Here is a 13,900-nt window from a genome sequence, read left to right on the forward strand (position 1 = left end):
GCCATGTAAAGTAAAACTACATGCACATACTGGCACTCTTTGAGGGCTCCCTGAAAACTGAATTAGCCTAGCAAGTAATAATCACTCTAGCCAGAATCACAACACAGACCTGAAAATATTTATATTGATTTAACTGAATGTCTGATGAAGAATAACCTCTGTGACTACTGGAGGTGGAGAGTTTTAGAAAATACTTTTGTATGTTTTATCAAAGAAGAAGAAACAACTCAAGCAACAGTTTCAGAGTTGATTCATATTACTTTGTTCTTTATTGCTCAAGCAAAACTGTTTGCAATAATAAAAATGTAATGAACAATTTCTGTAGCTTCTTATTCCCCCAGATCGGTTCAGGTATGTGTCATCTGCTACAATAGCAGTTTATTTCAATTCTAGTCCAGAAACACAAATGCTACTATTATTAAATAATATTTTCATGAAGTTATAATATTTCTGGAAAATCTAAAACATGGTTTAAGGAGGGAAGTTGTTAAATTGTTACTGAAATTGTATGACAGCTTAAAAAAAAATTATGAACAGCAGGAAGAAAATTTTAAAGCCAGACAATTCTAAGTGTATGTTACAAATTTGAAATTTAGTATACAGTAATATTAAAATTGATGCTATTCTTTAGTGTTTTATAGCAAGGAAGTTGCTGGCATTTTCTTCATTCAAGTCTGTTATATATTTATCATATCAAAACCTCTCACAGATATAATTAGAATTAATTATTTTCTATACCAATCAGTATACATTATTGGGGGATAAGTCTCTCTACTATTCCTTACCTTTTTGTTGGTTTACTACAAAATTCAGCTTTGTTAACATGACAGTTTTTCAAGGACTGAAGTAAACCATTAAATAAAAATACCAGTTTAATAAAATTAATGGTTTGGGATGCCATGGGAAATCAAATGCCATGGGAAATTAAGAGAATAGTGTGCACAGAAAATGTGACTAAATACATAATGAGGTTTTAATAAATATACTTCAGGTTTTTTACTTTTGGATTAAAATGTGTACAATAGACAAAAACCATATTGCAGAGCAGGGATCCTTTTCAACCTGTCCCTTCAAAGTGAATTTTTTAAAAAATTGAAGTATCTATCTGTTTGAGCAAAAATGTCATTTAGGCAATGAGAAATCTAATCATGCTTATTCTGCTGCTTGTCCAGATGTGTGTTCCACCTCAGTTCAGCATGTTTCTCATACTTTCAAGATTGGAGACTTTTGCCATTTTATGTGCTAGTGCACACAGATGCAGAAGATAGCTTTGTGTAGTGTATCGGGTCTGTGCCAGAAACAATAGAACTGTTCAGCTGCTTCTGACTGCTTTTGGCTTGAGGTAGAGCTGCTGGTGTCTGTATCCTTTAGCTTGGCTATGTTTCCCTTCTAGATTGTTGTCCTGTACTTAGGAGGATTCTATGAAGTTATTTCCTTTTGTATCTTTTCACTAAGCTTCAGAGAACTCATTTAGTAGCCTTCCTGTTTGACAAAGAAGAATGTTTTTTTCTTTCTTTGGGGTTATTTTGAGTTTTATTCAAGGGATCTTGTGAGGTGATAATTTCCATTTTTGGATTCACAAACTAGATATCTCTGTGCCTACCTCTCCTGAAATAATCTGATCTGATAGGTATTCTCTGACCAACTGTGTATACTGATGATTTCTGTATTTCATGTTTGTACAATATTTCAAAGATTTAGAAGTTGTCATCCCCAGACACAAAAATGAGAATGAACACAAGGATAAACATTTTGACTAAGATGTATAGGCAAAAAGAAAAGCAGCTATCATTAGACTTTGAAAAATTATGAGTGAGTCTGTTCCTCTATCTAAAAAACAGTTTTTGAGGAGGAAACGGTAGAATTCTATCTCATTCCTTATTATATGTTTATTGGTTTCTTCAGATTTGTTTTTTTGGTTTTTTGTGAAGGACACTGTTATTAATATCTCTATACCAATAAAGTTCAGTTAAGTTGTTTGAATACATTTTCTGTTTGTTTCATTGAAAATAACAAGAGTTGACTCAGTCAAGATGCTGATTACTTAAACAAAGTAATGACAGTCTAGGCAAGTGACTCTGAGCAAACTAAGCATGTATCAGCAGCACTGTATTAACACAGACTAGCAACCACATCCTGTTTCATTTTTAAAAACAGCATGACAGGAGTTGCTCATCTCTTTTACAGTAGCCTAAAAGTAAGTGCACACTTTCAGGAAGTGGAAGACTGGTTCAGTGTCCATCAGAGCTCCAGGATTGAGAGAAAACTCCCTAGTGAAGGCTTATGAAATTCTTATGGCTGAAATATAACTCTTAAGCACAGGCTAGGCTGGGCTGAAGCACTCTCTACCATTACTGCTGAAACGGTGCCTCAGTGCAGCAGTGAATCTTAAGTTTCACAGAGTCAGATTCAAATAAAAGGAAGCACAATTGCGTAGTCCAGAGACAAGGAAACAGACAGATTTCAGTCCCTGCCAGTCAGCATGATTTAACAGATATATATAAAGCGGACTCATCTTTCATAATGTTCATTCTTCCAATTCTTAGAAGAATTGGAACACTCATCGTGGTAATTAGGTCACTGTAGCTGTCTTAGTGGAATAAACACCAAGATAAGCAGCAACCTTTATAGTAATTTGTCAGGGTATGCCTTTTATATGTATATTCTATAACTCCACCTTTAACTTTGCTCGTTATTGGTTATGCTACAGGTTAGTGAGATCTATGCAGCAGCTAACCTGTTTCTTCCTATGGCATGAGGCAGAAAAATACATGGGAAGTACACATGTTCTCAACAGACACTGCAGAGAAAAGCGTGCAATCTAGTGTACACTGGGCATTAGTCCAGTTAAGGTTGAAAAAATAGATGGGTTGTACATACTGAAGAACTCCACTAATTGCATAGGTAATTTTGGATTTAGGTGTCCTTAAACTATAGGTAGTGTAAAACAGCTGTTTATCTTGCTGAATCTGGATGTTTGGAACTAACACTTCCTATGAACTGCAAAATAGCATGTGGAAGTGTTGCCTCCAAGGAAGTTGTTTCGACAGAATAAGGATCAGAGGCCAATACATAACAAATGCTTAGAATGCTGCAAAACACAAAAATCTCCTTTGAAGCAAGCAGCTTTAAACAAAGCTTCTAAGCTTTCTCTCTCAAACAGATTTTACTAAACCACATACAAAAGTACTGGATATTTAATTACTTGATACGAAGCAAATGTAACATCTGGCAAGAACTTGCATGTTAAGTCATGTTTACCCTTTAGCATTTAAGCTATATGTTTCTGGATTGATTTTTTTTTTTTTTAATAAGAATCTAAAACAGGAATAGTGTGCTGAAAAAATTCTCAGCATGTTATTTTGGGAAAACACATTTTAAGTGAGAACTATTTCAGCAATTAAATCTGTCACTTTAAACAATTTGTAGATGGAATGCATCTTCTGTTTAATCATACTCAGAGCTGCTTTTTTCTTTTATTGGAGGTATTTAAATTTGTTGTTACTAAGCACATTGTTATTCTAATCCAGGCTAGAAATAATTTAACGTATTTGATAGACACTAATGAAGCAATAAATGGTACGAAAGACTGAAAATACCTATAAATTTAGTGTAACAATCTCCATAAAATATAAATATTTAAATGAAGAATGACAGCTTTCTTGTCCATTTTGTAATAAATATTAAAACAGTCTTTCAGTTTATGAAACCAGCCAGATACATGTTGCATCAGACTTACGTTCAGTGCTTCAGAAGCTGAACAGTGAAAGCATCTGAAACTAAGGATCGGAGTTCCTACATTTTCAGTTACTTAGTGAGTAGTATGTGAACTTAATTCATGGGAAATTTTTGATTGCTCAGAAACAAGTTTTTAGTACCACGGATCAAAAAGATCCGTGTGTGCAGTCTGTAACATGACTGATTTTAATTTAGGCCTATCTAGACTGCTGTTACTCCTTCTGTGACTCCCAAATGGCACAATGGAGAGTAAGGAAAATTATGTTCCATATTTTTCTACTTAGCTTTTGATGCTTTGGAGTGAGGTAGCCTTAACATCCAGACTTTGTTGTGAAAGGTGAGAAAGTTAAACTGGGATTTGAACCTTATATTGAAAGAAGTATGGGTAGGATTTTATGAAGGATGCCTAACTATGAGGGTGATAGAGGAATAGAGAGAAAGAAAACCAGCAGATGCAGAGTAGGCCTATTAAGATCGGAATGGAAGCTGAATAGGCTAGGAAAACAAGTGAGAAGAAAAACAGATGCCCCGAGTAGAAAGAATGAAAATAGAATTGAAAATCAGGAGAAATCTGGGCTGGACCTGGGACAGCGAGGGAGGAGGGCAGGAACATTAGAGGACATGTTGGGGCTGGAAGTGGGATGTTTGCAAGAGGACAGGTTAAGGTGGAAATGCCTGTGGCATTTAGGTTTCTCTGCAAATTTGGCACTGAACCAAAGCACAGATATTTGTATAAATAGAAGAGTATATTTTAATTACTCTAAAGATCTTGGATCTGGAACTGACCCATCTGTGGAGTCAGGATGATTTCACAACTTAGAGGTTTTTTTCCATTTTTAAAGTTGAAAATAGTGTCTAAAATGTATCCTAAAGAATTTTAGGCTGGTAAAATCAAATTTGCAAAATTAGAAAGGGTTAGTGTTTTGTATAATTTTGGTAGGACTTCCTTTGGAAGATGTGTTATTTGTATTTACTTGCTTAGCATTCTTTCCCATTAACAAGCTTAATACTAGGATTTGCTGCTTCTTGAATGCCTAATTTTACCATTTTATTGTCTTCATTGTTCAATTTCACTTTTGAGAATTACTGCTGTACATCTCAGTTTTTGGGATAGACAATGATAAAAGAAGAGATTCTTTCTGTTAGGTAAAACAGATTAGAGTTGCTATCTCAGTTCTTATAGTATGCTTATAAGAAGTTGGAAATGTTAAGTTTATTTCACTTTACACATATGATAGAAATCTGTGAATATCAATATTAGATTAGGCTGTGCTGGATGTGTTTTGTAGTTCTGCCATTCAAAAATCAGTTGGCTGGCATACTTGCTTTCAGTTATACAGACTACATTTTACCATGAAATCTTCTAGTTTACTCTCATTGTATGCAAATTTTGAGAAGATGTTATATCATTATTCACCATTTGCAAAAACAGACTCCTCTGAAAAATCTGAAAGCCATCCTTACAAACCAGAGTTTAAGTCCCTCTCTGAATGTTCTCTCTTCTACTTTACTCTAGAAATAACCTTTTTGATAAGCGTTGTGTCACTCTGCTTTAGCAAACTTCAGGCTTTATTGACCAGTCATCTCAGTGGCCCAGAGACATAATGAAGTTGAGACCTCATTCCAGATTATTCTTAAATGTGGGTTTTTCTCCATTTGTTTTATTAGCTCAATTTGTAATTTCCCTTTAATTCTCAACCCTCATTCTTCTGTGAGGCAAAAAACATTACTCTCTTACTATATCAAGTTTTCTAAAATTTTTTGATGAAGAAAAATCCTGCATACCCACATTTCACTATTTTTATTTTTTTTTTCCATAACAGTAGTATTAAAACATAAGGTGGTTTTGGTTTCTTCTGTTTCCCCTTAGAGGCCATCTAGGCAGATTAAGGAATGTATTTTGACATTGTCTTACATGACTCTGTACCCACATGCACACACACTTGTGCTGAAATAGTAGCCAAGAAGCCAGAGATACTATCTGGCCAAATAAAAGCAAATACAGCAAAGAAACTTTGGTGCTACAGTGGAGGAGTTAGTAGTGAGCTCAACAGTGTAGTAAGGTCAAAAGGAAGCTGACCCTTCATAACCTTACCGGTACAAAACAAATCATGCATGTGGAAGCTAGTTCAAATTTCCAAAACAAATTTTTTTCTGAAGTTACTGCTCATGATTGGGTTGATGAGCATGCTCTGGAAGCACCCAGCTGGTTGAGTAGACTTACAAAATCGTTGGAGAACTACGGTCTTCTCTGGAAAGTATAGAAAGCAGGTACAGAGAAGTATGTGTAACCTATGTTTATGCACGTTTCCAGTGTGTAAGCCCTGCACATTGAACCTCAGACTAAGATCTGAAGCTGTGTACAGCAGTGCATTGCCATTTGTGTAAAGGCACAAGATAGGAATTTTTTATCAAAAGGCAATAAATATGAATTGTAGATAATTTCATTTGTCTGTTGCATTGCACATCAGTTGTCTGGATGACATGTATCTTTGTGAAGACTTATGCATTTTGGAACAAACAGTCTTCTCAGGATTGTAAACAGTGTGCATAGCAGACAGATTTAGTGTCATGTCTGCAGCCAATCATGTACAGTGTGGCAAATATTCATTTCACCACACAAAAAACTATTTTTGTGTGGTGAAATGAAAATAGAAACATATAGTCAGGGAGCAGTGATAAAATACTTAAAAGTATCAGCACTTGAAAAGCATCCTCAAGCAAAATTGACAGCAGATAGATAACCAGATAGATAATTGACATTTAGCAGTTTGAGTGCAGTAACTCTGAGAACTGTCATACTATTGAAAAAGAAAATAGTTTTAAAAAGAATGACCTTTTCATGAGCTCAGTAGGCAGAACTTGCAACCTCTGCTCACGCAGCCTGTGTGGGAACAATCTCATTCATGCATTGGACTGTTTACTCATACACGGATGTCTACAGAGTGATTGTAAAAGGCATCATAATGACACCTGTTTGTTCAAGTTAATTCCAGTGAAAATTGCTTCCTCTTTGGGCCTTAGAAACATTCCTACATCTGAAATCCTCAGGGAAAATATTTGAAGTAATCCCCTTGTTTTTGTTAAACACCCTCAATCCCACCTAAAGATCAGGTGCTAAATAACAATGGAATTGTGTTGCAACTGCTATTTGACAAATGACAGCTAACATAACAGCCATGCTGGGTTAGAGTAAAGGTTTATCTGGCATTCTAACAATTTGTTGTTACATGACTTCTATGTCAGAAATACCATCTTGCATTTAATAGTTGTCAAAAGATTTCTCTGTTGTTTGTTTGATACTGAGTTTTTTTGATACTCTTGAGTCAGCGTTAATTTTTAGCATCCATAGCATCTTGTGGTAAGGAATTTCACAACTTTCATGTGTGAAGAACGACTTCAATTTGTTTTCATTCTGTGTCTGCTGGCTTTACAGATGCCTTCTCATGTATCTGTTGGAAAATACAGTTGATTGCCTATTCTCCATGCCTTTCATGATATTAAAGGCCTCTCTTATTTCTTCCGCCTTCTCTTTTCCAAGTTGTAGAGTCCTAGCTTGCTTAAGTGATTTCTTCCATACAGTGCAACTGTATAAATTTGATGTTGCTGGTTGTCAAAAGGTAATCTTTATTATCCTTCTCTGATGCTTAACCAGTTCTATTATATTCCTTGTAAGGTGAGGTACTAGAATGGTAGTCAGCATTCAGTGTGCAGGCAACAGCATGAAATTGTAACGTGATGTGGTGATTTCTGTATTTTCTCTATTGCTTTCACAGTAATTCCCAAAATGTTGGTTTTGACCATTATTTAAAACTGAACCAAAGTTTTCATGGATTAATCTAGTATAACCTCAAGATCTCACTCATGAAAGAAAACATAGGAGTTCATCATTTTATATATGTGGTTAGGATAATTTTTACAACCTGTGATTTACTTCACATATATCCTTTGAATTTCATATGTTATTTAATGCTAAGATTCATAAACTTTCCTACTGTTCTTCACATGACACTAATTTTCTACAGTCCAGTAACAGAATTCTATCAGCAAACTCTTTTACCCCTCTTTTTTTGAGACTGCTTAAGTAAAATGAGTAGAATGAAAGAAGTCCACTTCTTCGTATCCGCTTAATATATCCAATTCATATCCAGTAATATCCACTTCAGATATTATTTGTCACCTATAATTACCTTATAGTGGTATTCTCAAAAATATACTTCATTTCTGCTTTTTGAGAAGGTCCCGTGGTTCTGAATGACTGTGGAAATTAATATACTGTTGTGGTCTGATGTTTCTTCATATCTTTGGGTATGAGAAAAAACAGCGTAGCTGATATGCATGATATCCCAAAGGGATATCCCAGGGATGCGCCATTGATATCACTGGTGTCTAACACCACTTCTCCCTATCATGTGGTGGTGAAGACAGGAGACAACATCTCCTTAGTATCTCTCCCAAGAAGACTTCAGTGCATACATTTGTGTACCGAGAAAGAGATTCAAACTGATCAAACATTTTTAATAATTAAAGTATACTGTGAGGTCATTGTCATTTGGTTGAGCATTAACTACATATTCAGAAAAGTCATGGACTGAGTTTTCCATGTACTGTGTTTTGTTGTCATTACAGTATTGAATTTTCCTAATGATGTTTCAAATATAGGTTACAATAGTTACATAGATAACCCTACTAATACTTAATAAAATCTTAGAAATACTGTATTAATTTCTGAAAGTGATACCTGTACTGAACAGAACAAGAATGTAGTCTATTTTTGAATCATCAAAACTTTTTTTTTTCAGGTATAGACAAATGCAGCTTGGCACAGAAAGCAAAGTAGCTGAACTTCTTCACCAAAGTAAGTTAAAGTCTTTTGAAAGTGAACATGTTCAACTGATGCAACAAGAAACAGCGAAGAATCTTTCACAGTGCCAAATGGAATGTGAGAAATATCAGAGAAAGCTGGAGGTATGTTATGTAAAGAGATACTTTAGGGGGCGTTATATAGTTAGTTTTAATTAGAATGTAGAGTGGAAAAGCTTGGGGAAAGAGTAGCAAAGAACATACGTGGCTGAATTAGTATCTCCACCAAATTTTGCTGAAGCAGAATCATTCACGTGAGGTAGATATGTGCTTGTATCACAAAGCTGCTTATGTCAGTCTATGTGATTATTGTAGGCAAAAAAGACAGTTATACCAGAACAGTTATGGTGAATTCAGTATCATTATTAAAAACTAGGATTTGCAATAGCATTGTTATAATAAAAATACTTTTTTGGATACTCAATTCTGGAACACATTTTACAGCTAAAAAAGTCAAGGAGAGCATGATGTGTACAGCATTGAAAAGACCTAACATTTCTGATCCTATCATGGTTGGTTGACCTTAGCCAGCTGCCAGACATCCACCTAGCCCTTCTCTCACTCCCCCTCCTCAAGAGGACGGGGGTGTGGGGGGTAAATAAGCTGAAAAAGCTCATGGGTTATATGTATGTATGTATACATATATATGTTAATATATGTGTATATATGTTAATATACATAATATACATGCCTACAGATAGGCAGATCATTTACCAATTGCCATCATGGGCAAAACAGTCTTGACTTATTTCCTATTACTTATTCCAATTTGTAATAAGTGAAATAGATATGGATGGTGAGAAAGAAAGAAAAAAAACAAACAAACAAAAAAAACCCACATCTTTCCCCACCGCTTTTTCTTCTGTGTTTAACATCCCCCCTTTGCTTCTGACTCCTCTACCTCCCTCTTCCTGAGCAGTGCAGGGGAGGGGATGGGGAATGGGGGTTGTGGTCAGTCCGAAACAGCTCCTCTTGGCTGCTTCTTCCTCCTCACACTTGTACTTTGCTCCAGTGAGAATCCTCCATGGGCTGCAGTTTCCTTCAGGAGAAAATCTGCTCCTACTTGGGCTCTCCACAGGTTTGCAGTTCCTTCAGGGCATGTCCAACTGCTCCAGCGTGGGGTCCTCTCTGGGCTGCAGTGTGGATATCTGCTCTGGTGTGGTCTTTCATGTTCTGCAGCAGGACAACCTGCTTCACCATGGTCTTCTCCACGGGCTGCAAGGGAGTCTCTGCTCTGGCACATGGGGCACCTCCTCCCCTCCCTCTCTCACCTTGCTGTCTGCACCAAGGCTGTTTATCACACTTTTTTCCTGCACTCCTCACTGCCATGCAGCATTTTTTGCCGTTTCTTAAATGTATTTCCCTGAAGCACCACCACCATGACTGAGGGGCTGAGCCGTGCCCTGCGGTGGGTGGGTTGGAGCCGGCTGGAACCGGCTGTGTCCGGCACGGGGCAGCCCTGCAGCTCCGCTGCCAGTGCCTGGGTGCCTGCACCCAGTGCTTCTATTTACATAGAGTTGAATGACTTGGACCTCTTTATCTTTACAAGCTTAGAATTTATTATCTCTCAAACATGTACTTTCAAAAATGTATCATATCCTGTTTACCTGTTTTAGTATTGGAAATGTGTCCAGTATTCAGTAGAGCAAACTTACTTTAAAACAAAATTTCTTCCCCTGTGCAAAGTTAGTGCTAAAATCATATCACTGAGTCCAGTTTGTAAGATTTAAATGAGATTGTCAGTGTATGTCTAAAACAGGATACAAGCTGGACGGGACAGAGTAAAAAACGTTTTTCAAATGCCAGCTATGACAGCTCTTCATTTTTGGAGAAGGATGCTGTTCTTCAAGTCCCTGCATTTCTGGTGCTGAACTTGCCTAGGGTGTTTATGAAAAGGAACTGTAAAGTGGAAACAGAATTAAAGAGTTTTAGATAAAACATAATTTCTTGTTTGTCTGTATTGAGACATTCAGATCCTAGCTGATGAGGTTAGTTGTGGTCACAAGCACTGGGAGTACCAGTTTCACTAGACTTTGAGGTTACTAAACAGATTCTAGTTGCAACGACATGTCTAAACTTTGAGAAGATAGTTAAATTTGAGTTATATTTCCATTTTCTTTGTGGATATTTATTTCATCTGATAACATCTTGAATATTTGCCATTCAATTCTGCTAACACTTTTGCCACTTCCTTTTCTCTTCAGAGGGACACTTTGAAACCAGTATGCTTTCATTAAGAAATGTTCTTGCAGAAATTAAATATTTGATGTCTGAAGCTTTTACTGCTGTTCCTTTTGACTGAATTCTTCATTTTTTAATTTCCTTTTCTATATATAGTATCAATGTACTAAGGGTTTTTTCTTACCCTTCTTACAGGATATTGATCTTAATGAATAGTGTAGTCACGAGTATCTTGCAGTTCAGCTACAACTGCTTTGTGAACCAACTGTTGTTTTTATTTTAATTTCAACATAGTTTCTCTTATGCATGCTAAAACTAGAAAACAGATGGTTTATATGTTGCTAAAGTTTAACCTATATGTTTATTCTCTGACAGTAGACCAGTCATTTTATGTTTGAGTGGCTTGTTTCTCTAAGCATTGTGCAGTCTTTTGTGGTTTTGACAGTAAATCTGGTATTACTGCTGTATGTACTATTCATATATTTCTGTATCTTAAGATCTATAATCAATTATTATTTTGAATGTTTGGGATTTTTATTTGGGAAGTTAATATTCAACTTAGCTGCAGTACTACTTGGTTATTACTTTACTGGTTTTGGTTGGATTTTTTTGTGTGAAGCTTGTAGATTACTATTTTACTTACCAAGGATTTTCTTATTCCAGTTGATTTTATAATATTGATGTTGTTTTCGGCTTTGAAGCACTGTATCAAGATTTAGTGCTTATATGGACCTTCATAACTTTTACTTTTGAGTATGTGCTTTTTTGTGTAAGCTTAGTGGTTTATGGCATTGGCATAATACCATTCAGTATTAAGTAAATAAGAAGAAACTGGTATATTTCAAATACCAAACTTTGATATTTGCCACGCTGTAAAGGAACCTTCTTTTTTTAAATTGATAACTGAAATCTGAATCCACTTAAAGCAACAAAAATAAATGCATTTACACTGTTTTTACTGCTGTGTATTAAATTTTTAGCTGTCACTTTGCTTTTCCTAACTCTTCTTTAAAATTCTTTTAGCTTTTTCAAAGAGAGATTCTTAGAATTACTAAGGCCTTAGGAGATAGGCAAGTGATATGACCTGAGAGCGTAATCTGTGCAAGATAATGTAGTTGAAAAAATAACTGCTTTTTAAAGTATTTTAATATTTTCTGTGCAAAAGTTACATCAAATATTTAGCATCATACTGCTAAGCATTTTACATGTATTATATTTTGTCTCTTTCATAAATAGCTGTAGTGCTGAATCCCTGATCTTTCCATTATTCATTCTCACAGGTGCTTACTAAGGAATTTTATAGTCTTCAGTCTTCTAGTGAAACACGCATTATTGAACTTCAAACACAGAATTCTGAGTTTCAAGCAAGGCTAGATACTTACGAAAAACTTGAAAAAGAGCTTGATGAGATTATATTGCAGACAGCAGAAAGTAAGTTCTGTCACTAATTATATTGTATCTGTAGGTGTTTCTGGCATTATGACAAGATATCTTGTTGCTCGTGGCACTTGGAAAGTATTACCGTGTCTGTCATTCTCCATCCTTTTGCCTGACAATTAAAATGCAGTAATATGAAAATATTAACGACAGATTTTTAAATGTATTGGTAAATATGTATCAAATAAACATGAACTTGGACATATGCATGTTAAAAATCATCTTAGTGTTTCTTTTTATTTCATTTCTCTTCTCCTTATTCTAATTATCCATTATAATTAGATGTGGGGTTTAGGATTCTCCTATTTTTAAAGTATATTTTGAATACCAGGGAACCCTCTTTGTTGACAAAGAATTATAGGTTTCATAATACAGTACAGTGATTAATGTGAATTTTTTAATGGGGGGGGGGAGGGTAAAAAAGCTCCATAACTCTGTTGAATGTCTGGGTTAGGAGACTACTGAGAGTTCCATAGCATCTTTTCCTAAAACTTCAGTTTTTTCCTCCTCTGCCAATAGTTTGGGAACTTTTCTGAGTTTCAGTTTAGATCCTTCTTTTTCCCCACCTTATTAGATTCAGTTTAGATTATTTATGTATAAAAGAAGTATGCTAAATCACCTTTGAATGATGAATCTGATGATTGGTAAGCCAGGATTTTGGATGTGCTTGGAAGGCACTTTCTGAGCTTAAAAGTGGCTCTATCAGAATGCCTCATATATTCTTTTGTTCCAAAAGGCACTGGAAGATAAAGCTGATTTAATCCTTCATAGTGGTGTTGCAGACTTAATAAACTTTCTTTATCTTTTAAAATTAAGATGATTGAAAAACCTATAAAAGTTTGTATGGTTTACGTGCTGCTGTTCTGATTCACGGAAAACTGCCATGCAGAAAATATGTATGATGCCTATGGCTCCTTAAGCTTTAAAGCACAGTCTCTATAAGACCAACGTCTGTGTTTAGAGCCATTAAAGAAACACAGATAAGTTTGCTGCTCTCTGGGATTGCATAAGGAAAGAGAAATTATTGCAAATGTGAATCTTTATGGAGTCCACTACCTGCTCTTTAATTCCATACATATGGGATCCTAAATTAAGGGTTCTTACAAGTTCAGAGCATGCACTTCAGTCTCTGAAACTTTGTACAAAATCACCTGTTCAAGCATAGTGCCTTGTGGGGTCTATACCTCTTTGCCTACTTGCCAGAAACAACTATTTCATTACTTTGGATGTAGGCACCATGCACCCACAGGAGTACATTAAACATGCTCGTGAACATTCTGAAGTATCAAGACCAGATGCCATGTAGTAGCCCACTTCCATAAGACTAAACTCTCTGTATGTTAGCTGCCTGTGAACTACATATTGGCAATGATTGCTTGTCCACACTAACTCTTCAGCTATGCCTGGGAACTGTTTGGGAGAGTGTTAATGAGTAAATGCCAGAATACTACCAGGAACACTTCAGTGGATTGCTAACAAAAAGTTATCACATTCTTGAGCATGGAATAGTTTTCTAGTATAGTTGGAATCAAAGTTTTCCAGAATGTCTTTGCAGATCAGTGCCTTTGTCCCTTTCCTTTAAATGTAGACTAGTGAAAAAAAATATCGAAACTTTTTTCATACGTGAAAGATGTACTTGTGTTTCTCCTTAAATACTTCCAAATTCAGGTCAAGTTCACTG

General features: G+C 35.7%; 1 protein-coding gene across 1 annotated transcript in view; it reads left to right on the plus strand.

Moving 5' to 3' along the window:
- PIBF1 (progesterone immunomodulatory binding factor 1) overlaps window positions 1–13,900 on the plus strand; it is a 115,626-nt gene that overhangs the window by 59,333 nt on the left and 42,393 nt on the right. The window contains exons 10-11 of the mRNA XM_026859239.1: window positions 8,541–8,706; window positions 12,063–12,213. Of these exons, the coding sequence (XP_026715040.1) occupies window positions 8,541–8,706; window positions 12,063–12,213 (317 nt within the window). The remainder of the gene's footprint in view (window positions 1–8,540; window positions 8,707–12,062; window positions 12,214–13,900) is intronic.

The sequence above is a fragment of the Athene cunicularia genome, assembly GCF_003259725.1.
Source record: "Athene cunicularia isolate RWA chromosome 1 unlocalized genomic scaffold, athCun1 chr1_part1, whole genome shotgun sequence".
Classification (NCBI taxonomy): domain Eukaryota; kingdom Metazoa; phylum Chordata; class Aves; order Strigiformes; family Strigidae; genus Athene; species Athene cunicularia.